At 39.4% G+C, this 27,023-nt stretch overlaps 1 protein-coding gene across 1 annotated transcript; it reads left to right on the top strand.

Moving 5' to 3' along the window:
- Positions 1-215: 215 nt before the first annotated feature.
- Positions 216-25,420, top strand: NRIP3 (nuclear receptor interacting protein 3). Its single transcript, XM_081282525.1, has 7 exons — positions 216-756; positions 17,464-17,625; positions 18,096-18,178; positions 20,296-20,435; positions 21,199-21,251; positions 21,433-21,527; positions 21,821-25,420. Exons 1-7 carry the CDS (start codon positions 415-417, stop codon positions 21,834-21,836), a joined length of 891 nt encoding a protein of 296 aa, XP_081138651.1. The 5' UTR covers positions 216-414; the 3' UTR covers positions 21,837-25,420.
- The last annotated feature ends 1,603 nt before the right edge of the window (positions 25,421-27,023 follow it).

Here is a 27,023-nt window from a genome sequence, read left to right as displayed (position 1 = left end):
TAGTTGGAGAAATTCTGAGCTCTCTCAACTTCAGAGTGAGCCACCCCTCTTCCGTGCAGTGGGTGCGGGCTCAGGGCAAGGCACAGAGGTGCGAATCCGAGAAGCCGAGCTGCCAGAACCTGGGACATGGCCCAACTGTCGGTGATCCCCGGGACGGCCACAGCGTGGACAGGTGAGCTGGCACCAGGGCGGCGGCTGGGTGAAAGAGGCTGCTGGAGCATTGGGCCCCACAGCCCATTACACTCCAGGGGATGCGAGGCACCCACATGGGAAGGGGGGCGGTCGGGGGAAGCGGCTGCAGTGGATCCTTGGCCAGCCGGCCGGTTCGCTCCTTGCTTAGTATTCCCGGTGACTGGTAGAACCGAGGTGGGCGGAGAACCCAGGACCTCAAGGAGCCGAACTCCGGGCGGGGTGATGTGCCAGCCCCGCCCGGCCCCCGCTCATTGGCTGCTTCCCATGACGTCATGCTCGGCTATAAAAGGCGGCGCGCTGTGCTTGCAGTGCTGGAGCAGCTCGAGGCTGAGGGCGCTGGGTGCCGGGAGCCGCGAGCCGCCGGGCCCCACGGCCGCGGGCGCCTCAGCAATGTTTTACTCAGGGCTCCTCACGGAGGGCGGCCGCAAGGAGACGGAAATGCGGGAGGCGGCGTCGCTTCGGCAGCAGCGCCGGATGAAACAGGCGGTGCAGTTCATCCACAAGGACTCCGCTGACCTACTGCCCCTGGATGGCCTCAAGAAGCTGGGCTCGTCCAAGGACACGGTGAGTCCCCACTGCCGCGCCCGCCTTGGGATCCCCGCCGCCGCTCACGCCCCCGCCCTTGCAGCCAGGTCACCTCCGCGCGGCTAGGGGCATGACCGCTGCTGCTTTCACTGAGTCACCCGCAGGGCCCGCAGCTGTCAGCTGCTGGGCCGATGCTCGGTCAGGGGGATTCCATCATTCCCTTGTGACTTGGGTTTCTCTAGGGATTCCGTAGTACCTTTCCTAACCTGCGCTCGCTCTGGGGTTGCCTCCTCTCTCTCTCGGTGCTCTCCTTTCGGTTAGAAGGAAGAGACCCTGCCGACCTACCCTTTTTCCTTCAGGTCTCCTTTCCTCTCGCATATTTAATACTGAATTTGGTTCTTAGGATTCCAGACTCTCTCAGCGTGGGCTTCCGCTGCCTCAGAGGCTGCGTGTCAGGTCCTATGACCCAGACAGAGGTGACTCCTAATGGATGAGTGAAGGAAGAGTGGAAAGAGAGGTTTCTTGACAGTCACCATATCCAGATGACTTTTGGTTCACTCCATGCCTCCCTATGCAGAATCTACTTCTTCGTTTGGTTTTGCTCTTATCTACCTCTGACTTTCCATCCTGATTGGGGAGATAGAAAAGGGGAAGGTTCCCTGAACCCCAGACATCTCTTGATCATTCGCACCTCTCCTCCACCCCACCCCCTCAAGGTATAGGTGGAAGGAGGAAGCCAGGCTGCTCCAACTCACTGTCCAGCTATTGTGTGTAATAGTTGGAGCTGGGGCTGGTGCAGTCGTTCGTTTCTGGAAGATTTGACATTAAGTAAAAGTGAGTGCAGGCCTGGAACCTGGGTTAAAAACCATGCTGTCCTTTATCTATAGAATGGGGATGGACGACTAAAGGTTACCAAAGGACTGTATCTGATTCTCATCCCTCTGTCACTGTAGTAATGAGGGGCCAAATTTATGTTTAACTTTGTAGCTTTATCTGGACTTGTACTAAATTCACAATAACTTTATTAATCTGGGAGTAATTTATGAAACATTAATTATGTCACTTTTATAACTGAAATAAGTGTTCTACATAATCTTTCTAGCATTTTTATATTTTGAATTTTTGAACTATTTAATTTTGATGTGGTTGTTGGCTACATGGTTCACTGAAATTGCCATTTCTGGCTCCAAGATGGTAACAGAAGGCAGAGATTCTGCATCTACATTTTCTTTTTAAACAGTTCCAATGACACACCCATGCCAACCAATTTTCCCTCCCTGCCATTAGTGACTTATGTGCTAAGGATACCTACTCCAGTCATCTGTTTTTAAAACATTTTTTTTCTGCCTAAGCCCCAAAATAGTTGATCTGATCATGCTAATGCAGAGTGAAGAGTGACATGTATTCCTGCAAAAGACATGACTCCCTTTTCCCTTCTCTCTCTTTAAAGCAGTCTAGATTCATTTAGCAGCCCATACTCAAGTCTTCACTTCTTCAGACCAAAACAGTCCTAGGTCCTGGAAGCTTCAGAAATCAGTAAAGAGGGAAATATTAGGAGGGGAATTAAAATGTGGACTTTTTCATATTGGATTTTAGATTTTGACACTTGATTGTCTTGGATTGTCAAGGACTCCCCCCTCCCCAAGAACTACCACAGTCTCCTTCTTCCTAAGATTTGTTATACTACTTCATGCTATGTTAGAAGAATTACATCTGCTTTTCTGACTCCAATCTGTCACATCGAGCCACCAGAAGCTGATGGCATAGAACATTGCAGTAGATGCAAGAGGAAGCATCCTCAAGAAGCAGGATATTGCCATAGGTGTGACACACAGCAGTTGAGTGTGAAGCTCTGAGCCATGGTTCACACTTTATGTACCCATTATCATGGAGTTAATTTCCTTCTCTCACTGTTCTCTCACCTTTAATGTGCAAGTTATTGCACAGAAGAGTGAGAACAGGTCACAGAAACCAAAGCAAACTGAGGTAAGATTTAGACAGCTGTAAGACTAGGGTGAGACAGCATGTTTTAAGCTCTTTTGGGACTGATGTTGCAGTCTCAGTACAATCTTAGAAATATGTCTTATCATTTTACTTTATAAATAAATCTGGCAGGATAGACCAGTGCAGACTCCATATTCTCTTAGTAGATGTAAAATTTGGAAAGTGTTAAAATTAGTTGATAATTCTTAACAAAATCTCAATAAAGAGGGGATAAAAAGGAAGGGTGAAGAGGAAGAAGAAAAATTAGCTTTCACCAACTTGGGGTTTATGCAACATGAAGATTGTGGTTTTTGTTTTTCCCCATATTAGTAACCTGTCTTTGAATTATGCTGTTGACTTTTTTGAATTATCTACCACATACCATGTAATTTCTACAATATTCAGTGATACGTCAGCCCTCTTTGGCAGAAATGACCTATAGGCAAACAAAGTGGTCATGTTCTTTTAGGCCCAGGAAAGTGCCTTTGTCTTATTATTTTGTTTTTGGAAATGGCTGCTACAAATTCTGCTATGGAAATTAATTTTATTTCATATGTCTGGCTCTCGTTTTGTTTATCCTTTCATTCTGTTGTTTATTTTGTATTAGATTAAGAACTAAAACCAGAGATATAAGTAATATTATATTTGATTTTTTTTAACCTTGATGAAGCTGGAAAAAAGAATGTTTCCATTCTTGCAGTCTTGCCTATTGTAATTTCTCTTGTTTTAGGTACCAGGTTTATAAAAGTTCTTCTCATTGTGCCAAAGGCTTTTTAGTTTTTAAAAATGTCACTTAATGGGGGCTGGGGCTGTAACCCAGTGGTAGAGTGCTTGCCTTTCACATGTGAGGTACTGGGTTCGATCCTCAGCACCACATAAAAATAAATACATAAAGATATTGTATTCATCTACAACTAAAAAATATTTTTTAAAAAAGTCATGTCATGGATAATATGCTCCTTTTCCAATATATTATTATTGATCTATATGCTTTAAGCCATATCCTTGTCTGGTAGTAGAGAGTTTTTCTTTCCTATCTATTATTTCCTACCTATTCTGAAAATAGCCAAATGTTATAGTTGTATTCATTACAGTTAGGAATGAAGGCCAGGGCAAAGATGAATGAAGGCCAGGGCAAACATTGAGACAAACTGACCATGAAATACCTGATTAGAATCTCTCAATCAGAGTAGACTAGGGTAATGCCCTATAGTTTAGCCATCCATAATGCCACAAGTCTAGAGCTAGAGAACTTTGGAACCTTAGGAGAGAAGCATGAAATACCAGTATAACACCAGATGTTTCAAACTGATGATTTCCAGAACTGTCATCAAATCCTGGTTATAACAAAAATTTGGACTGTGTTCAGCATAGTCTAGGTGATAGGACCACAAAGATGAAAATAGAAAGGTTTCTATCTGTAAGAAGTTTGTAACTTAGGATACGACACATTGGTTCATTTATCACAAAGATATTTATTGAGTACCTACTGCATGTTAGGTGGTAATCTAGGCATTGGAGATATGATGGTAAACCAAAACAGAGTTCCTGACATTATGGAACTTGTATTCTTCTGGGGAGAGGAGATGGAAAATAAAACCAAGTAAATATTTAACATATCAGGTAATAATCAGTATTGTGGAGAAAATAAATCTAGATTAGGGGAATAGAGAAGGTAATGTCCAGCATGGATTTAAAACCTTGCTATTTCTTACTGGACAGTCTGGAAAGGCTTCTCTGATAAGATTACATTCGAAGATATGCAGAAGGAAATGAAAGATCAAAGTATCTTTGGAAAGAGTGATATAGGGAGAAGGAATAGCAAGTGCAAAGGCCTGGGCACCAGGCCTTGATATGATTGAAGAATTGTAAGATGGCCAGTATGGCTAGAACAAAATGAGCAAAGGGGAGGGCTATAGGATATAAAATCAGACATGCAGTGGGAGGCGAGATTACCAATGACCTTGTCAGCTAGTATGGAGGCTTTGGGGGCTTTTATCTGAGATGGGAGACCAGTGGAAGATTTTGAGCAGAGGTCTGACATGACATGATTTATTTTATAAAAAGATTACTCAAGCCCCATGTGGATTAGACTATAGAAGGTATAGAAGCAGGGTGAATGATCAGGAGGCTATTATATAGTAATTCAGGTGAGAGATGGTGGTGCCTCAGAGCATGTGGTAGTTGTGAAGGGGACAAAGTCATATTCTGGATATATTTTGAAGGCAGATTAATGGATTGAATGAAAAGTCTGAAAGAAAGAGTAGTCAAGGATGAACTCAAAGTTTTTGACTTAACATTTGGAATAACAGAGTTGTCATTTACTGAAACGGGTATGAAAACAGTGGGAGCAGGTGTGAGATAATGAATAAAAACCAGAATTTTGATTTTTGAATATTTTTGGGCTCTTTAATAGTTATTCAAACGTAGATTTTGAATAGACATCATGCAAAAAGGTAAATAGCACAACCAGGCAGACTTTGCTAGTTGTCATGATGTTACAATAAATGCAAGAGAAGTAGGGGAAGAAGTCATCACTCTGGCCTGTGTGAGGACAGGAATGGAGACCAACATCTAATTACAGCTTCACCATTCCCTCTGAGCAGCTGTCTGTGAGAGAAGGCTGCCTCCAGAGCATGCTCTGTAGAACCTCAGAGTAAGAGGAATTTTATAGGTTATCTGCTTCAGTTTCTCACCCATTTGTGAATCCTTTCTGGAAAAATATAGTCTGTATGTATAGCTGGGAAACCTCCATCTCAGACCAGTCCACAAGCAGATAAAAATCTGGAAAATGCTGTTTTCTTTGAAATAACATGTCTGCAGCCACATCAATGTTTATAGCAGCACAATTCACAATAACTAAACTGTGGAGCCAACATAGATGTCCTCCAGTAGATGAATGGATAAAAAAATGTGGCATATATACACAATGGAATTTTACTCAGCAATAAAAGAGAATAAAATCATGGTATTTGCAGGTAACTAGGTGGCATTGGAGAAGATAATGCTAAGTGAAGTTAGCTGATCCCCAAAAACCAAATGCCGAATGTTTTCTCTGATATAAGGAGGCTGACTCATAGTGGGGTAGGGAGGGGGAGCATGGGAGGAATAGATGAATTCTAGATGGGGCGGAGGGGTTGGAGGGAAAGGGAGGGGGCAAGGGATTAGCAAGGATGGTGGAATGTAATGGACATCATTATCCAAAGTACATGTATGAAGACACGAATTGGTGTCAACATACTTTATATACAACCAGAGATATGAAAAGTTGTGCTGTATATGTGTAATAAGAATTGTAATGCAAAAAAATAAAAAGAAAAGAAATAACGTTTCTGTTGGGTCATGAGGCAGTGGCAGAGAAAACAGAACACAGAAGGCCCCAGGGCAATGTGACAACCTGCATTAGGCAGATTCATATTTATATCTACACACACGCGCACACGCGCACACACATGCACACACACACATTTATTTATTTTTAAGGATGTGTGTGTGTGTGTGTGTGTGTGTGTGTGTGTGTGTGAGATATGCTGGGGATCAATCCCAAGGCCTTGTGCATGCCAGGCAGACACTCTACTACTGAGCCACATCCCCAGCCCAAGGATTCTTTAAAAAAAATTTTTAGTTGTACTTGAACACAATACTTTTATTTTATTTGTTTTTATGTGATGCTGAGGATCAAACCCAGTGCCTCACATGTACAAGGCAAGTGCTCTACTACTGAGCTCTAGCCCCTCCCATATGTCTTTAGGAACTGTAAATACAAGAATAATTTGTCTGTGTTCATATGGGACAGGATGGATCACGTATTATATATTCAGCTAGTAAGCAAAGAAAAGAAGGCAGAGATATTAGTGCCATTTTCAATTTTTAAGGTTAGAGATAGATATATGTGTATTGGGTTTGAATCAGAGTCTATGTTGTCTATAGAATATGTATGAGGACTAAAATAGCATAGGATTTTCAGGCCCTTTTAGGGTAGAAAAAAGTGAATGATATCCAGCTTCAACTTTAGGCTATGCATGAGAATTTAAAATACACATATATGCACACAAGTAACATTTGAATGTTTATATCTGACATGGTATTAAATGCTTTATATGGATAATTTCTCTTAATCCTCACAAAAGTGCTATGAGGTACTTAGTAACTTGAACTTTAAATCATATACTTTTAGACACTACTCAAAATCAGAGGTTGAAACAATTTTTCTGTTAAGGACCAAATAACAGACATTCTCAACTATACAGGCCAAACTCTGTCTCAACTGTTTAACTCTGTTCTTGTTTGCAAAAGGAGACATGGACATTATTCCAATAAAACTTTATTTATAAAAACAGACAGCAGGCCAGATTTGGCCTGTGGGACATATTTGCTGACTCTAGTTGTAGGATTTGTTTTTTGTTTCTGTGGTACTTGGGATTGAACCCAAGGACACTCTGCCTCTGAGCTACATCTCCAGCCCTTTTGGTTTTTTATTTTGAGACAGGGTCTCACTAAATTGCCAAGGCTGGCCTAGAACTTGCAATCCTCCTGCCTCAGTGTCCTGAGAAGCTGGAATTACAGGCATGCACGACCACACCTGGCTCTAGTTGTGGTTTTAATGCTATCTAGAGACCTTGGATTTCTCCTCTGGGAATAAATGCTACAAAGAAAGCAGACTTCTATCATTTATTCTGTTTTCCAGTCTGTTCTGTTCTGAGCACTACAGAAATGCATTAATTTCTTTTTGTCTAGGTTTAGTATGGCATGGGTAAAGGGGTTGAGAAAATGGCTTTAGAAGTTTTACTCAAATCATAATTCTGTGGCACCCCACATTACAAGTCTTTTTCCTCTCACCTCACTTTTCTTTCTACTCTACTGCCTGGTTGGAAGAGATGTTTAAGCAGTGCTGCATTAGGTTGAGGAACTTCAGCCATTTCACCCAGAATAGAGCTCTGCCCACAGTGCCAGTTTCCTTCAGACACTCTGGATGGTGATGGAGACACCACATTAGAACTTGCATGGTTAAAGTTGAGATGCCTATAATAGTCACATTTCAAAATATATAGAACCAGGGACGACTTAGATTTAGTAGCTGTCTTGTTGTGGTTTAGCGTATAGTAGGATCCACGTCAGGTAGGAGACTTGAGAATTATCTTCAAAAGTCCACCAAGGTACCTGTAGCACCTATCTTGCTAATTAGTACTGTGTATCTTGAAGGGCATCAAGATAGCATTTGGAAAGACAATATTTCATAGATGAAAACACTTAAGCACATTTATAATGAAATAGTCAAAAAGTGGGAATACAAGCAATACAAACTATTATATAACTATTGAAGGGATTCTGAAAGAAAGAACTAGCTAGTGTTAATCAAGAAAAGGTTTTTTGAAGAAATAATGGGTAGAGGTCTGTTCATGCAGTATTGTGTCAAGAGCAGGGGATATATCTATGATCGAGTCTCTACCCTTGTGTAATTAAGATTCTAGTGAGTGGGTAGGTGTTATGGTTCAGTGGTAGAGTGCTTGCCTAGCATGTGTGAGGCACTAGGTTTGATTCTCAGCACCATATAAAAAAATAAAATAAAGATATTGTGTCCATCTGCAACTAAGAATATTTAAAAAGAGACTCTAGTGAGGGAAACGAAATAGTAAACAAATAAAATAATTCTGGGTTTCCAATTGCTATGAAAGAAAAACTGAAATATGTTAGTTATTAAAGAAGTGGGTTGCCTACTTTAAATAGAATGGTCAAGGAAGTTATGTCTCAGGAAGTGACATTTAAGCTGAGATCTGAAAATTAAGAGCAAGCTAATTATTTGAAGAGTTGGGGAAGAATATTCCAAAAAGAGGGGCTAGCAGATATAAAGGTATTGGAATGGGAAAGGGTTTTGAACAAAAAAGTGAGCATGGATTGCATCAGATACATAAAGGGATGAGTGACAGGTACATGGAAGTTGGAGAGAAGAGCAGGAGCCAGCCCTGTAGTCCATAATGAAAAGTTTGAATTTTGTTTGAAGAACGTGGGAAGCTATTGAAGAGTTTTGAGTAAGAGAGTATATTTTTAAAAACTCACTCTTACTACAATGCAGAGACTGGATTGGATAAAAGAATAGGTAGAAGACAAATTAGGAGGCTGTTGCAGTATGGATAAAAATTGATTATGTCTTGGTTAGATCGGAGATAGTGAAAAGGAGGAGAAGTAGATTTATTTCAGACATGTTTCGAAGGAAGAAGCAACAGTACTTGGAAGGGAGGTTAGGAAAAGAAAATAGTCAACAGATGAATGGATAAAGAAAATGTGGTTTATATGCACAATGGAATATTACTCAACCATAAAGGAGAATGACTTTGTGACATTTGCCGGTAAATGAATGGGTCTGGAGACTAACATGCTAAGTGAAATAAGCCAATCCTAAAAAACCAAAGGTCAAATGTTCTCTCTGGTATGTGGATGCTAACCCATAACAAGGTGTGGAGAGGGGAAGAATAGAAGTTCAGTGGATTAACAAATGGGAATGAAGGGAAGGGATAGGGGGATAGGAATAGGAAAGACAGTGGAATGAATCTGATATAACTTTCCCATGTACATATATGAATACACCATAGTGAATTGCAATATCATGTACATCCTCAAGACTGGGATCTTAATTAGAATAAAATGTACCCCATGTTTGTATAAATAGGTCAAAATAGACTCTACTATCATGCATAACTAAAAAGAACAACAACAACAACACCAAAGGATGAGTGATCTGGGACCAGTAGTCAATACCTGTAGTCCCATCTACTTGTGAGGCCACTGAGGTGGGAGGATCACTTGAGTACATAAGTTCATGACCAGCCTGGGCAATAGTGAGGCCTAAGCAACTCAGTGAGACCCTATCTCTAAATAAAATATAAAATAGGGCTGGGGATGTGACTCAGTTGTTGAGTGCCCCTGAGTTCACTCCCTGGTACAATGCTCCTCCCCCCACCTAAATACAGTGAGAATCCTGGTTCAAAAATAAAATCAATGGACATTGATGCCATTTACTAAAGTTGGCAGAAAGGAAGTAATCCAGAGTTTTGAAACTGATCAAGACTTGAATTTCAAACCTCTTTTATTACTGCTGAAGAAAGCAAGGCATAGAAAAAAGTAATGCTCAGGTAGCTTAGTTATTTACTTAAGGTAATATGGGATAAGTGGTAATTTGCTAAAAGTAGAAAGTCTTTGTGGAGGAATAATTTAGCAAATGAGATTGGGAAGGAGGATGAATGGTAGTTAGTAAAAGATTTTGAATGCTAAGTTGAAGATTTTTGTTCACTACAACTGGCAAGAGAACCACTGTGGAAGAGAGGGATCAGGAAAGTAATGTTTTAGGATTATAGATACTTAGATTTTGCAATAACAGTGGAAATGAAGAAGAATATGTGAGATGTTAAGGAGGCAGAATTTCACTCTCTGAGGTAGGGGATAATACAGGAAGTGCAAGTATTATGGGAAAGATGGGTGAGAAAAGTTAAGTTTGAAGTGCCTATGGAGTGAATATAGTAAAGGAGTTAAAAAAAAAAAAAGACATTTGGATCTATGGGTCTAAACTCAGAAAGGAGAGCTGGATTTGAATTAGAGTCATCATTTTAAAGCCAGTAATTTATGCAATGAAAGCAGATAAAATTGCCCTGAGAGGATATACAGACTGAGAGAGAAAAGGACCAATGGGCAATGTGGAACACTGACATTTTAAAAATGAGCAGAGCTGGGCACAACAGCACAGGCCTGTAATCCCAGTGGCTCAGGAGGCCAAAGCAGGACGATTGCAAGTTCAAAGCCAGCCTCAACAAAAAATAAGGTGCTAAGCAACTCGGTGAGACCCTGTCTCTGAACAAAATCGGGCTGGGGATGTGGCTCAGTGGCCAAGTGCCCCTGAGTTCAATCCCTGGTCCCACCACCCACCCTGCTGCCAAAATAAATAAATAAATAATGAGCAGAAGTGAAGGAATCAGTGAAAAAGATACAGAATAAACAGACATGTGGTTTTAGAAGCCAGAGGAAGAGAGTTTCAAGAAAAATGGCATGTTGAATTTATTACAGCATTTACCTGATGACAGAATGTGAAAGAAAGCTTAAGGTTCATAGTAGTTAAATAGTTAGCTCAAGATTTGTTTATATAGTAAACCCAAATATCTATAGGGGGTGTGTTTTAGAATGAGAAAGTAGGACAGATGTGGAAAATAGTTGTTAAGCTGATTATAGGATAATTTGGTATTTTACCTGTCTAAATTACAGTAGTGGGTGGGGGGAGCACATGCATGCACACACACCTCAGTTTTTTCATGACTGTCAGACACTGTTACTTATCTAGATTATCACCAATTCTTGGCCTACATGCTAAGTGAAATAAGCCAATCCTAAAAAACCAAAGGTCAAATGTTCTCTCTGGTATGTGGATGCTAACCCCAGGCCTGTTTCTATCTGCCTGACTCCTTTATAGAGAATAGAAAAACTAAATTCTCTCCCAAGGTCTCTTGCAGCTAGGAGTGGCCATGGGAGTTCTGACCAAGAAGATATAGGCAAAGAACTACTGAGGGAACTTCTGGGAGAGCTTTTATTCTGGTAAAAGGAATGGATGGCATTAGCATGGTCCCTTTCTCCTTCCTCATTTCTTAAATATGGATATAAACCTGAAGTCCCTATATTATGACCATGGGGAATGTTCAAGAGAATGACAAAGATGGTAAAACATCTGGTTAACAGCTCAAAAGCTGTTAATCTGATGAGTTAATGTCAATACCTTCAAATTTCTTGTTTTGTGAGAAAAATAGACCTGTATTTAAGCCACTGTAAACTGGCTTTTCTTGTGACTGAATTATTTCCTATTATATGGGATATTTTCGTATTTTATTATTTATAAAATATGTGTATGCAAATTAAATTAAACTGCTGTTTGTGTTAAGGATCACCATATTTCTAAATGGTGATACTGTTACTTTTTGACTTATTGCTTTTACTGTTATCTACTAATTTCATTAAAATGGATAAAGATTTTATTTTCTTATATTTTCCCATCATATCCTCTCTCTCCTATTATACTAATCTTCTGATAAAAAATTATTTTGGATCAAATCAGCTTACATTATTATAACTATATTTACATTCTCAGCTGAGTCAAATATACCATGATTTTTTCTTACATAAAATTTGTTTTTCTCAAAATTACTTTGTGTTTTTCTTTACTTAATTTTCAAAGTAAATTAAAATCTCTTCAAGAACCTTAAAACTATAGATGATCTAGCAAGTCCAATTTTTTTTTCTTGGAGACATCCTTCCTGAAGCTGCAATTTTTCCCATTTCATTTTGGGCTAGTTGTTCTTTTTTTCCCCCCTATTTTTAAATTTTTTAAAATTTGTTGTAATTAGTTACACATGACAGTAGAATGCATTTTGACACATTGTATACAAATGGAGCACAACTTCTCATTCCTCTGGCTGTACATAGTGCTGAGTCATGCCAGTAATCATACATGTATATAGGGTGATGTCTGTCTCATTCTGCCCTCCTTCCCATCTCCACAGCCCTACCCCTTCCCTCACTCCCCTCTGCATAATGCAAAGTTCCTTCATTCTTCCCTACATGCCCACTATGGACCAGCATTTGCTTATCAGAGAAAACATTCAACCTTTGGTTTTTTGAGATTGGCTTATTTCATTTAGCATGATATTCTCTAGTTCCATCCATTTACCTGCAAATGCCATAATTTCATTCTTCTTTAAGACTGAATAATATGCTATTGTGTATATGTACCACATTTTCTTTATCCATTCATCTGTTGAAGGTTGGTTCCATAGCTTAGCTATTGTGAATTGAGCTGCTATAAACATTGATGTGGCTGTGTCACTGTAGTATACTGATTTTAAGTCCTTTGGGTATAAACTGAGAAGTGGGATAATTGGGTCAAATGGTGGTTCCATTCCAAGTTTTCTGAGGAATCTCCATACTGCTTTCCACAATGGTTGCAATCCCACTAGCAATGTATGAGTGTACCTTTTCCCCCGCATTCTTGCCAGGACTTATTGCTTATATTCTTGATAAATGCCATTCTGACTGGAGTAAGATGAAATCTTAGTTTTGATTTGCATTTCTCTAATTGCTAGAGATGATGAAGTGTCTGTTCATTTCCTTAGCCCATTTATTGATTGGGTTGTTGTTTTTTTTTTTTAATGGTAGGTTTTTTGAGTTCTTTATGTATCCTGGAGATTAGTGCTGTATCTGAGGTGCGGGTGGTAAAGATTTTTTCCCATTCTGTAGCCTTTCTCTTTGAGTTATTGTTTCCTTTGCTGAGAAGAAGCTTTTTAGTTTGAATCCATTCCATTTATTGATTCTTAATTTTACTTCTTGTGCTTTAGGAGTCTTATTTAGAAAGTCAGGACCTAAGCTGACATGATGAAGATTTGGGCCTACTTTTTCCAGACTCGCTGTTCTTAAAGCCTGATAGAAAACCTATTCCTTAGACTTTTCCTTCAATATAATTCTCAGATTTTCCTTTGTCATTTTTTCTCTATTGGATCCTTTTTTTTTGGGGGGGGGGGATATGTTCCATTTGTTTCTCTTTGTTTCCCTCACTTTGGTGGAAGATATCTTTCAGTTGCTTCTTTAGGATGTAGGGGAAATAGTTCTCTAAGTCTTGATTGTTTGGCTAGTTGTAGAAATTATGTACTCTCAGATTCTTGAAGGCATTATTCCATTGTCCTTTAGCATCCATTGTTACTGCTCAGTAGTCCTGTACCATTCTGGTTCCTAATCCTTTGGATGTGGCTCATCTTTTTCTCTTTGGAAGCTTTTGGAATCTTTGTCACCTATGATGTTCCATAGTGATGTGAAATCTTGATGTAGATCTTTTTTCTTTATTATGCTAGGCTCCACATGAGCCCTTTCAATCTTTTTTAAATACTTTTTAGTTTTTGATGGACCTTTATTTTATTTATTTATATATTGTGCTGAGAATCAAACCCAGTGTGTCACATATGCTAGGCAAGCGCGCTACCACTGAGCCACAATCTCAGCTCCCCCTTTCAATCTTTAAACTTATGGTCTTCAGTTCTGGCTTAGAACCCACACTAACTTTCAGCTGTTCTAGAAATCTGAAAACCTGTCCAAACAAACAATTAGTCTCAGTCTTTTGATTTACAGAAAGAGTACACTTTTGGCATTATTCCCAACTGTTGAGTCAAATAGGAGTATTACATAGGCTTTAAACTAACCTATTTCCAACCCTAATCATACCCTATGACTATAGAAGTTCCAACTCCTTTAACTCCTAAACTTTTGCAGCGTTTTAGTTTAAGTGAGAAAACCATTTTCACAACTGGATACCAATAAATATAATAGCTCAAACATAATAGTTATTTTTTCTTAAGTAACAGTGCAGTCAGTCATTGGCATCTATGTTATAGTATGATCCTACTTTATGCATGTTTGTATTTTTTAGAAGTATATACTTCTATATGTAATGATCATTATTTGTAGGAAGTGGAACTATGAAGGGGCTGAGAAGTTAAAGAGGCTTTCACCTTTAATCTTTTTTTTTTTTTTTTGTCTGTTTTGGTACTAAGGATTGAACCCAGGGGCATACTGCCACTGAGCTACATCCCCAGATCTTATATTTATTTATTTATTTATCTTTGAAACAGGGTCTTGCTAAATTGCCCGGTGTCTCCCGAGTCACTGGGATTACAGGCAGGTTTCGCCATGCCTGCCTCGCCTTTATTCTTATATTGTAATACTTTATTATTATTTAATATTTTATCATTATTATTATTATTAGGTACTGGGGATTGAATTCAAGGGTGCTCTGCCACTGAACTATATCCCCAGTCCTTTCTATTCTTTGAGACAGGTTCTCACCAAGTTTCTGAGGGTCTTACTAAGTTGCCAAGGCTACCCTTGAACTTGCAGTTCTCCTGCCTCAGCCTCCTGAGTCTCTGGGATTACAGGCATGTGCCACTGCAGCCAACAGATATATGAATATATTACACTGAGTAGGAGTTTGAACTTTTTTGGTCACTAACTAAAAAAACAAAGGAAAAGATAGAGGGGCAAAATGCACTGAAGTAAAGTAAAATTAAGGCTGAAAATTGTCTACTGGATTCTAGATCATTACTGGTATTGTGAGATCAGAAGTAATCTCAGTGAAGAAAATATAGTATATCACGAAATAGACTTAATGGTTTAGGCTTAAAATTATAGACAAGAGTGTGATTACAGATGAGGATGAGTTCAAGAGGCAGTATCTGGGGTTTTGGGTGAGTTTTTTCCTTAGTGTCTAGAAAATTTGAGATGTTCTTTAGCCTATGGAGGAAGGATCTAGGAGAAAAAAAGGAAAATACAGAAGATAATACAGAATAGAATGACTTCAAGGAGGATAATTTCAGAACTTGCCTTATTTGCCTCATTTGTCCTTAGATTAGGCCCCACTGCAAGATTAAGAGTAAGGAAGTGAAGTATTCAGCAAGACCAGTGTAAGATTGACTGGGGTTGTAGTTTGGTGGTAGAGTGCTTGCCTAGCACATGTGAGGCACTGGGTTCGATCCTCAGCACCAAATAATAATAAAAATGAGCTCAATTTACAGTAGCTAAACTATGGAACTAATCTAGGTGTCCTTCAATAGATGAATGGATAAAGAAAATGTAGTATATATACTCAATGGAATATTAGCTTTAAAGAAGAGTGAAATTATGGCATTTACCAGTAAATGGATGGATTTGGAGAATATCATGCTAAGTGAAATCAGCCAATCCCAAAAAACTAAATGCCAAATGTTTTCTCTAATATGAGGATGCTAACTCACAATAAGGCTGGGGGCTCGGCACCAAAGAAGAATAGTGTTCCCTTAGATTAGGTAGAGGGAAGTGAAGGGAGGGCAGGAAAGGGGATGTGGGGATAGGAAAGATAGTAGAATGAAACTACTTTATGTATATATGTGACTGCATGACCAATATGATTCCACAACATGTACACTCAGAAAAATGAGAAATTATATCCCATCTATGTATGATATAGCAAAGTACACAAATGCATTCCACTGTCATGTATAATTAATTAAAACAAATAAAAAATAATTTTAAAAAATGGGAGAGTCCCAAGCTTTAGGTAAAAGGGATTTGATTAGATGGCTTGTGAAACCCCTTCCAATCTTCAATTCTACAAATTCATTTTATCAAAGTTGGTCCTCCTAGGCATGAACTTGAAAGAAACAAACACCCTGCTTTAGAAGGCTTGAGCAGGAAATGCAGGCTATTAGTGAGAGAGAATAGGATGAAGAATTTACTTTTCTTTTGAGGAGCAAAGCATATTGCATCACAAAATTGGGCAGAGTTAGCACTTCCTCTAGCCCCTTATGAAGCTAGGAAGCTCTCATTTTCTTTATAAGTGCCTTTCCCGCCTCTTTCCCCGGGGACACTAATTTAGAATCTGCTTTGCCAAGAACCAGTATATTTTAGGAATTCATTTCTTCACCTCACCAGGGTTATAGTGAGTCATGGATCTGACTCCATTCTTCCTTAGAAATCTGTAAGGTGGAAGATAATGAAGACCTCCAGTGCTACCCCTGCCCTAGGAATATTTTAGGCTCTGGGCTTCTAAGGGTGATTTATTCCCTTCCCCCTGGAATTGAAGAAGGAATGTGTTATATGTTAGATATCCTTTGAAGGATTTTAAAAATTTTTTTTAGTTGTAGTTGGACATAATACCTTTATTTTATTTACTTATTTTTATGTGGTGCTGAGGGTCGAACCTAGCACCTCGAATATGCCAGGGCAACACTCCACCACTGAGCCCCAGCCCCAGCCCCCCTTTAAGGGATTTTTATGTGTATTATAAACTGAGCATTAGATGCCTGTGTATAGAAATTTCTCAGGTCAAGCGACTTCAAAAGATGTTCTTAGGGGGCCACTTGGAGTAGGAACAAAAGGGCCTGAATACATCTTCTGGAAAAACTCTCCTAAGCTCTATCAAAAATCAGACTTAAACAGTCCTCATTCTGCTTTCTAATATTGGGTATCCTGGCACACACATAAGATCTAAATAAATTCCTGCTTCTTGGTTAGTGTCTGCCCCTCTTATGCCCTAACTTTTTGACCCATTGAAGAAAGGGGTTGGATAACAAAATGAGGCAAGAAAAGCCAGTGATTTGAGGTTATCAGTGAGGATGATTGTTATGGGTTCTGTGAGATTCCAAAATATGTCTGTTGAAAAGCTTGCTCAGCAAATGTGAATCCCTTTTCCACCCCATCCATCCCATGGAATCACACAAGAGCCATGTCACCAAAGCATTTGCAGACTAGGTGTTATAATAATGTTAAAGGAGTAAAACGTGACATAAAAGTAAATAGCAAGGTACATTTCTTCAGCCTGTGGGAGTGAGCTCCCTTTTCTGTAAGGCACAGATTTACAGATTACTTATTCCAGAATAAGGTCACTTTCCCCTTGAAATGCCCTTACAAGGAAAAAAAAAAAAAAAGGCAGGAGTCCACATCACCAGGGTTTTTCAACTCTGTTAAGCCATAGAGTAGTCATTGGCTTTATCCATATTTTCCAGTGTCCTACTTTACCTTTTCATTTATTCAGGGTAACCTGTTGAAAATTGGCTTATAGCACTTGCTGACAATGAGAAATCCCCACTTGAAGGAAGGGTAGAGTTCAATCATGTGAGGTTCCTTCATTATTTTTGTGGTACTTTGGGAGTAGAAGGAGAAGGGGGAAGTTACCTGTCTCTAAGAAGTCTCTGTTTTCTGTCCCTCAAGCAACCTCATAACATTCTGCAGAGGCGACTCATGGAAACCAACCTGTCTAAGTTCCGAAGCAGTCGTGTACCTTGGGCCTCCAAGACCAACAAATTCAATCAAGCTAAGTCTGAGGGGCTAAAGAAGTCTGAGGATGATGATATGATTTTGGTTTCTTGTCAGGTAATGTTCAGAGAATAGCTTTTCTGGGCTTGAGGGCAGGATTTGGGGCCCTTTATGATCCCAATAAAAGGTGCTTTCCTCCAAACCTTCTAGACTCTCATCGTGGAATTCATAAATGACTTTTAAAGGGGGCATTCTGGGAAACACTGGAAGTATATGCAATATTTTGTTTGCATGTTCATCTTTATGGGAAGGACCAAAACTTTCATCAGATTTATAAAGGGGTATGTGATTTTTTTAATGAATTAAATACCCAAAGTCCTTTGAGATGTTTTGTCACCCTTGGATTCAGCAGGAAAAAGAGCCAATCAGAGGCAAATTTAGCAGTGGGTAAAGATGGGATCCTACCAACCCATAATTGGGAGGATGCTATCCAACCCTGCCTTTCATTTGACATCTGCTGCTTCTCTGCCTCTCCTTTTCTTATTGCTTCTCTGGCTTTTATTGAACAATATGTTTCCTTCCCACAGTGTGCTGGAAAGGATGTGAAAGCCTTGGTTGACACAGGCTGTCAATACAATATCATCTCCTCAGCCTGTGTAGACAGATTGGGGTAAGTAGCCACTTGTTTTGGGTGGAAATCAGATGTGAATGCACTTTTTGCTTGAATCTATTTTGAGGTTAGACATCCACAGAAGTACAAAGAGAAACATACAAAAGTCAGATCTCAGCTGGAACCAGAGTTCTTATAGAGGAAACAAGGGGTAGGTTCTCAGGCATCTGGGAGAAGTCAGTGAGCCAGGAAGTCTTAGGCTTTCTGTTAGCTCCCACCTATTAAGTTCTGAGCAAAGACCTATAGATTCTGGAATGAGAACATGGGACTTCTGATTTACCATATGCCCTGCTCTGGTCCACCAGACAGTAAGTCAGAAGTAACTGTCCTATTGTTACTCCTGGTGAGTAAAAGCAGGGATATTGTTGGTCTTAACTTACTCAGGACCTGGAGAACACACTGCCAGAAGAAGCATTAGTCGGAACTAAGAATAGGCTGCTGTTGCTGCTGGGCCCTGGCTGTCATAGGAGTGATTTCTTTTTCTTTTTTAAAGAAGAGAGAGAGAGAGAGAGAGAGAGAGAGAGAGAGAGAGAGAGAGAGAGAGAGAATTTTAATATTTATTTTTTAGTTTTCGGCAGACACAACATCTTTGTTTGTACGTGGTACTGAGGATCAAACCCGGCCGCACGCATGCCAGGCGAGCGCGCTACCGCTTGAGCCACATCCCCAGCCCCCATAGGGGTGATTTCACTGGGAGTTTCTTAGTGCCTCTCCTCCCCACGAAGAACATGTAAAATCAGGTCCTACTGTTTCCCCTGCTGGGGAATGAGTGGGAGGAGGACACCTAGTATATCGAATGTCTTCAGTTCTCTTAACAGATAGAACTGGGCTCTCCCTCTTTTAGTCAGAGAAAACCATTCTGTATCTTGCCTACTTTTTACTCAAGCTCTACTTTTCTTTTCTTCTTTCTACTCTTTCCTTCAAAGTACCAGATGGGCCTTGAAGTCTAGCCCAGAATCAGTAAGATCAACCCAATAATCACTTTCCATATTTCTAGCCCTAAGTACAATAAATTATTCCCTAGCCCAAATCTCTGCAATGATACAATCACTGATATAGACATTGGGGTCCAGTTTGAGTTACATTCAAGACATCCATATTCTTAAGTAGGCTTTATATAGGGCTTCATTCTGTGTCTACTCCGTCTTTTATCCCTCGCCACCACTATGACTCTTTGAAGTTGACTCTATGTATTTTGTATATTGCTATGTAGTGTTGGTGATGGAGGAGTCTGGGACTCAAGTGCTCTTGCGGGATGAATCCTGAGCTCTTATGTGGTAAAGAGATGAGATATGGTGCAACATGATGGTTCCAGAACAACTAATAATGTTCTGTGTATAATTAGGCAGCAGACTGCCATGATTCTCGAGAAATTAATAACCATCTGTAAAACTGCAGTTATTTTTCTTTTGGATAGGCTGTAACACCAAAAGACAGGATGTGGAGGAAAGCAGAAGTATTGGCACAGAAAGTCCATAATTAAGTATTTATCTACCAACCCATAATAGCTCGGGTGCTAGCTATTCCAATAGGCTTATATAACTATGTGAAACATTGGTGCTATTCTTTTCCTTCTTCTTGCCAGGTAATATTCAGAGAATAGCTTTTTTTTTAATAGAAAAGTCAAATTAATGAGAATTTTCTCTATAATATTCCTTGCTGATACCATTATTCAATGCATTTACGAAATACATACTTGCTTCCACTAACCTTATAGCCTGAGACAAACCTTCTAAAATTAGGATTAACCCATCTTCTTTGATATTTGTTACCCACAGACGAGTAAAAGGACATATTAACTAAACTGCTCACACATAGGTGGGAAGTTAGGATGCAGAATAGGATACTCTCTGAATATGTCAACTTTCCTATTTCACCAATGCAGATAGTGATATAAGTTTTTTGAAAATAGTAAATGAAATTTAGGGTTTTTTTATATTCCCATGGCATGTTTAGGACAAAATGCTGAAACACATGTAGGCTGGATAGTTCTTATTTTAGTAAATTAATCTCCAGAAATCCCTAGAGAATTCCAATTGCGGATCAGAAGGTAGGCATTGCTGGATTCTACCAGAAACCTCTGCCAAGAGATTCTGATATCTTTCTTTCTGGTGCAGACTCAAGGAGCATGTCAGATCTCACAAGCATGAAGGAGAAAAGTTTTCTCTACCCCGACATCTCAAAGTGGTGGGCCAGATAGAGCACCTAGTGATCACAATGGGCTCCCTGCACCTGGACTGCCCAGCAGCTGTGGTTGGTGAGTAAAATGGGGAACTGAACCTATGGGCCCTAATGTAAACCCTCATGAGAGCTCATGCCTGTAAATACTTTCTCAAAATCCCAGTTTCTCATCTTTCTGTGCTATAGACCTTGTTCCAATTTTGTCCTCTAAAGTATTAGATGGACCCAAGCTAATTTAAGACATGCTAAAAATCAATCAGAAAAACAATTGTGGAACTCAGACTTAAAAATCATGGAGCAAGGAAACAAACATTTTTTGTGTGCAGGTGAAACTATCCCAGGAGCTTTCCATTAATTAGTTAGTGGCACAAAACAAAATCCTCTCACTCCTTTTCCATAAATCCCTTAATAATTTCCCATCTACCTCCTACAATATTCCTCCCATGCATTCTCTTCTAAACTGTTCTTGTTTTTGACTACAGGTCTCTGTCTTTTAGACTGAAAAAGACTTGCATTTGAATCTTGACTGCATCCTTTTTTTAATGAAAAACATAATCCAATTAATAACAGAAAAATACAAATTATCTTTGGGGAATATACCTTGCTCACAGACAACCATGTGCATAAGACACACATATATACAGCTCCTGAAATCCCTTGCTTTTTATCTATAGTGATCTGAGAAAATTACTTAATAATAGATGCTTAACAGATGTTCATTAGCTGCTGGCCAGAAGGAATGAAGGATGAAATGAACCTAATGATGATCAGACTGGCTTCTAAGCCATCAAGGAAATGGCTGAATCTTATTATTTTTTGTTTCATTTTCTTTTCATTAGAGGACAATGAGAAAAACTTGTCTCTTGGTCTCCAAACTCTCCGATCCCTGAAGGTAGGATTGACTTCACTTTTCCTCTGATGTTTCCTCTTTGAGGCAGGGATCCTTTTGTTTGGGGACACTATTGTGGAGTTATTGAAAAGGGCTGGGGATGTAGCTTAGTGGTAAAGCAACCCTGGGTTCAATCCCCAATATCAAAACAATAAAATGACCAGTGATTCTCCTTTGTTTTCAGTGTATCATAAATTTGGATAAGCACCGGCTGATCATGGGGAAGACAGACAGGGAAGAAATCCCTTTTGTGGAGACAGTTTCTTTGAATGAAGACAAGTAAGTGTTCAGATTGGCCAGGAAAAGTCAAACTCATTTGTCATGAGATGAGGGGATTCTCAGACAGTATGTGGGTTACATCCTGCCTTTAGCTTTCAATCATACCCCAAGCCCACCCCTTCCCACCCCCATAGTTCACCATCCCACAAAACTCTGTAGCCCATACTTCAGAATGAGCAGTGATAAAACCATACAAAGTGAGGAAAATGGGGAACTTTTAAACCAAAGTTTGATTTGCCTTCAGTCTTTTTTTAACTTGGTGTCATTTTTCTGATGTTTCTTTCTCATTTCAGCACTTCAGAAGCATAACTACAGTGTATAGCATATCTGCACGTGTGCACACACACCAGGTTGACAGATTGAGAAAATTGGGTTTGAACCAAATGCTGTAGCAACTTGCTGTGGACCAAGTCCTTCCCTCCAATAGATGCTCCAGGGACTCCTTCCCACTCACACCTTTATAGACTACTGTCTGTGCTTTAGAGATCTTGTCTGGTTACAGTCATTGTTTTCTACTTCTTTGATCACTTATAGACCCTTTTTGACACTGCCAGGTCTCCCTTGTGGCCTATTTCTCTGCTTCTTCCAAGAAATTAATTAGTTAAGTGTAGGGGCTGCCAGGTTGTATTTCTTCATAGATACACTTGCTTTTCCTATAGCTAAATGTGTAACAAACAGGAACCTGACTTTTATCTCCTTTCAGAGATATAGGAAACCTATGTATTGGAATTAGAATCCCTTCTAATTAATTGATTTATCAAGTATGAATTGATCGTAAAGAGCCCAGATAAGTAATCTAGTCCAAACCTTTATTTAAAGGTCCAGAGAGGCCAGTGAATTATCTAAACTTATGTTTAAAGTCAGTGACAGAAGGGACCTAAAATTCAAACCTGATTTCTAAGCTAAAGCTCCTGTGCTGACTCATTTGTTTTCAAGCCTTAATGGAAAGCAAAGAGGTATGAGTAAAAAACCAAAAAGGCAGGGTAGGGAGATTTGTGCTTGGAGATGTATTTCAGGAGGAACTGGGTCACCTTCTTTGCTAGGTGCCAAGCCCACTAATAGTTCCCTCCCCTAAATTGTTACATGTAGGCCATTATCTCAGTGCCTAAAGACAGAAGGTACAAAATGAAATAGTCTTTTACTGAAAACTTCTTGAACAGGAGGAAGGGGTAGAAACCACAGATGGAGGAATATTAATCCCTCTCTGAGATATAATTGAAGGCTTCAGTGAATAATAGGGGCATCACTGAGACATTGAGTGTCCCCAAGATCCAGTCAATATTTTTGCCTAGCTTGACAAAGTAGTTGGAAATAGGGGTAAGGAAAGGAAATTTTAAAAATTCTGAGCAGGGCCAGAATAGAAGGGAGCAGACTAAGTAGAATCAGTTGGTAGGGAGGCCTACTGGGGGAAACCTTTCTAGGATGGTGGTAAGGAGTAAAACTGACAGGCAGGGAATCAAAGCCTGGGGAAGTCCCCAGCTCTGTCTTCTTACAAAGAAGTAGAGCACTGGGTGGTGTTAAGAACAACCCTTTTATAACTGCTCAGTATTCCCTGACCCCTATCAAAGAGTTGAGGATATCATGAGGGTAGGGGTTGGAACTTTTTTGTTAGGGTGTCAGCTTAGGCATACCTACAATGGAATCCCCCCTTCAGTTCAGTCATATAAGTGGTGTTTGGACAAGTAGGAAAAATAGCCAGCTGTAAGTATCACTTTAAGATATTCCTAAGTCTACCCTTGGTTCACAGCAGTAGTTCACGTGATGTTTAATGGATCCCACTTTGAACCTTGCCAACTATCACCAACTATTTTGGTTTTTTTTCTTTTTTTTTTTATTGGTTGTTCACAACATTACAAAGCTCTTGACATATCATATTTCATACATTAGATTCAAGTGGGTTATTAACTCCCATTTTTACCCCAAATACAGATTGCAGAATCACATCAGTTACACATCCACATTTTTACATAATGCCCTATTAGTAACTGTTGTATTCTGCTACCTTTCCTATCCTCTACTATCCTCCCTCCCCTCCCCTCCCATCTTCTCTCTCTACCCCATCTACTGTAATTCATTTCTCTTCTTGTTTATTTACCCATTCCCCTCACAACCTCTTATATGTAATTTTGTATAACAATGAGGGTCTCCCTCCATTTCCATGCAATTTCCCTTTTCTCTCCCTTTCCCTCCCACCTCATGTCTCTGTTTAATGTTAATCTTTTCCTCCTGCTCTTCCTCCCTGCTCTGTTCTTAGTTGCTCTCATTATATCAAAGAAGACATTTGGTATTTGTTTTTTAGGGATTGGCTAGCTTCACTAAGCATAATCTGCTCTAGTGCCATCCATTTCCCTGCAAATTCCATGATTTTGTCATTTTTTAGTGCTGCGTAATACTCCATCCACCAACTATTTTGTCTAGTGTTTAGTTCCTGCCACTATCAAACAATTTTTTGGAACCTGAATATTTTTACCCTCACAGAAGCTCCCTAAAGATTAGGAACTTGGTGACCCCACTTGAACAATTAGGCAGTCATTGGTCATTGTCACTGGGTCATTCCCTAGGCCTCTTTCCTATCAGCCTCTACAAAGGAAGCTGGATGGACATATCTGCATAGCCATAGTGGAGCAGACTAGGCTACATCTGAAGCTCAGTATGTGAACCAAGGATTGCCAACTTCAGTCTGTCCTTTAGCTACACCCATTCCCTTACCTAGGAGATATTTGCTCCTTCCCACACTCCTCTCCTACCTATCATGTGATGCTTTGTCCTGTGTCTTATCCTAGGATAGAGCTGAAATATTTAACTCCTTGTTTTCCTACATTAAAGTTTAACTCCAAGTCTTGACTTATGGCCACATGTGAGGCATATTTCAGGCTCTTTCTGGTTTATCCTTATTGAATTCCCTTTAGACCAAGTAAGACAGGAATTCTCAGATTCTGCAAAGATGCAAGTGATTCTGGTTCTTAGTTTAGGACCGTATAGCATTAGGGGGATGATTACATAGTGTTTAATGATCCTCTGGTCTCTGAAAATCAGTAAGCAATTTTCTTGATGGAGACACCTAAAAATGCCTAAAGGTAATTAGGGTAAGTCTTAAAATTCATTAACTTTCTTTAAATGCTCCAAGTGGATTACTCTGATAGCTTTTATCTCCCTGAGGTTCATAAGGGAGCACTGTCTACTTTGGAGGGGGCTGTCAAGATAAGAAGGTGAGGTCAGTTCTTCCCAGAGTCTTAGAAAATTCAGGTGCCTCTGAGGGAGTGGGAGAGGAATGTCTACCTACATCATAGTTCTGAGGATAGGCAGGAGCAAGAAGTACCAGACTTATCTCATTCCTTATTAGATGACCACCACAAATATAGGATGTTTAAGAATATTTTTGTCATTTGATATTTCTATGCCTGACTCTTTTGAGGAATGAATATTTTCTGACTTTTCTATTGCTTTGTCCTTCACAGACCCCACCTGGTATGATTTTTTATTCCTTAGCTCAGAGTGGATTACCTGGTATGTTAGCTGCCCTCACTCTCGTATAATAGAAATCTTTCTAGGCTGGGCACATGGAGATGAACTGGATTCCTCCCTCCTGATGCCAGGCCTCTCTGCATTGGCACTTTATTTGCTCAGTGTTTCTGGCTGTGTTGGGTTTATTTGTGAGACTGTTGAAACAATAAAGTGAAATCTTCCCTCTTTGTGCTTGTCTGACAGTCTCTGTATTAGAGCCCTAACCAGGAAGGTGAGGGAGCCCAGGCACAGCCTGATTACATCAGTGTTTCTCTCTTAGGGCCTTCTGAACACAAGTCTTTGTGGGTTTTGGTTCCTCCATTGCTACTAGTCCTTCAGCTCCCTCTTACTGGCTATATGTCTTTAGGCAAATTGGTGGATCTCACTGAGCTTGGTTTTGTAGTCTATAAAATATACATAATAATAGTACTTACTCATAGTGTTATATGAGATAATCCATGTAAAGTGGTCATGCAAAACTTTATATATGAGAGTAATCTTTTATGGTGGATCAATCAGCAGTGAAGGAGCGAATACTTCTAGAAAAAAATATTAATTCAAACAGGAGAGGTTAGGGAAGGAAAATGACTGAATGAATCTTAATATATTGTCAAAGTCAATGTCAAATGGCATTCCAAATAAATGCATTTTATATATTATGGAAACTTAACTCTTAAATGTTAATATCTTTAATCTTTATAAATAGTGGTTAAATAGTCAACTAGTAACATAATTTAACTATGAAACCAGATGCTCCAGTGTTGACATACTCAAAACCTGCCAGTTGCCTTGAATAAGAGGAAGTTTGATTTAACAGAGATACTTGTATTTGACAGGGGAGAGACTTGGAGGGTAGAGGGAGTGGGTACATATAACCTTCTGTACTATAAGCATGAATAATAGGAATCTAACTCTACTTTGATCTGATCTGGGGATTCTGTTATGAAATGCTGGACTCGTTGTTACACTGGATGATCTTTACCTGGGGCTGCAGATTTTATACTGAGAAGTGCTATACTGATTCTTATCTTACTTATTCTGGAGATAGATAAAGGTATGAGAACTGATTGATGCTAGGGTTGACCTTGTGAGGAACCAATTACCATGTTAAAGTCCTACAGAAATGGTCCCCCATATCTAAGCTCATACTAATTTCTCTGTTGTATAAGGAATAACTGGGGAATAGAAAATATACCATAATAAAGAGGTTTCATTATGGCAAATTTGAGCACAGGGGTCTATGAAAGGGACCTATTCTAAGGCCTGACCAAATGGAGGATCCAGCTGTGAATGACCCATAAGGAATAGTTCAATATCAGCAGGTAAGTCATGAGGTGAAGAGTAGATAATCATATTTCCTTAGTCCATTCTCCTAAATCAGGAGCTAGACAACTTTTTCTGTAAAAGTCCAGATAAATATATTTGGCTCTATGGGTCAGTCCTTTGCAACTACTCAGTGCTATCACTATGACATGAAAGCAACCACAGGCATATTCAAATGAATAAAATTTGAATTTTATATAATTGTTACATATTACAATATAATGTCATCTTTAGATTTTTATTAGCCACTTAAAAGTATAAAAATTATCCTTAGTTTGCAAACTGTATGAAAACAAAATCTGGCTATAGGTTATGATTTGCTGTGCTATGTCCTAAATTATTTCATACCTTCTTTTTCTTCTCAAATTCCAATACCTTCTTCCCCATTCTCACTTTGAGATGAAGACTTTGCTTTCTACTTCACTCATGAAGTAATCAGAACACTCACCACTTCACCACATCTATTCTCTTCCCAGCATCCGTATGCATATATTAGCTTTTACTTCTGTTACTGTTACCATAGTATAATACTAGATCTGTATAACTTATTGTCTGCTCCCACACAGAAAGCCTTTGTCTGTTTTGTTCACTCATGTTCACCCAGTATCCAAAATAGTGTTTAGCACAAAATTACTTATCAAATATTTGAGTTAACACTGGCTACCAGAC

The sequence above is a fragment of the Spermophilus citellus genome (genome assembly GCF_964194105.1).
Source record: "Spermophilus citellus genome assembly, chromosome: 2".
Taxonomy (NCBI): domain Eukaryota; kingdom Metazoa; phylum Chordata; class Mammalia; order Rodentia; family Sciuridae; genus Spermophilus; species Spermophilus citellus.
The sequence above is the reverse complement of the archived record's forward strand: the minus strand, read 5'-3'. Positions and strand labels throughout refer to the sequence as shown.

Excerpts from the sequence above, each read along its gene's own strand:
- NRIP3 (XM_081282525.1), top strand. The coding sequence starts at position 415 with ATGTGCCAGCCCCGCCCGGCCCCCGCTCATTGGCTGCTTCCCATGACG. Across the intron at positions 757-17,463 it reads TGGGCTCGTCCAAGGACACG|CAACCTCATAACATTCTGCA; the intron begins GTGAGTCCCCAC and ends CTGTCCCTCAAG. Across the intron at positions 21,252-21,432 it reads AAACTCTCCGATCCCTGAAG|TGTATCATAAATTTGGATAA; the intron begins GTAGGATTGACT and ends CTTTGTTTTCAG.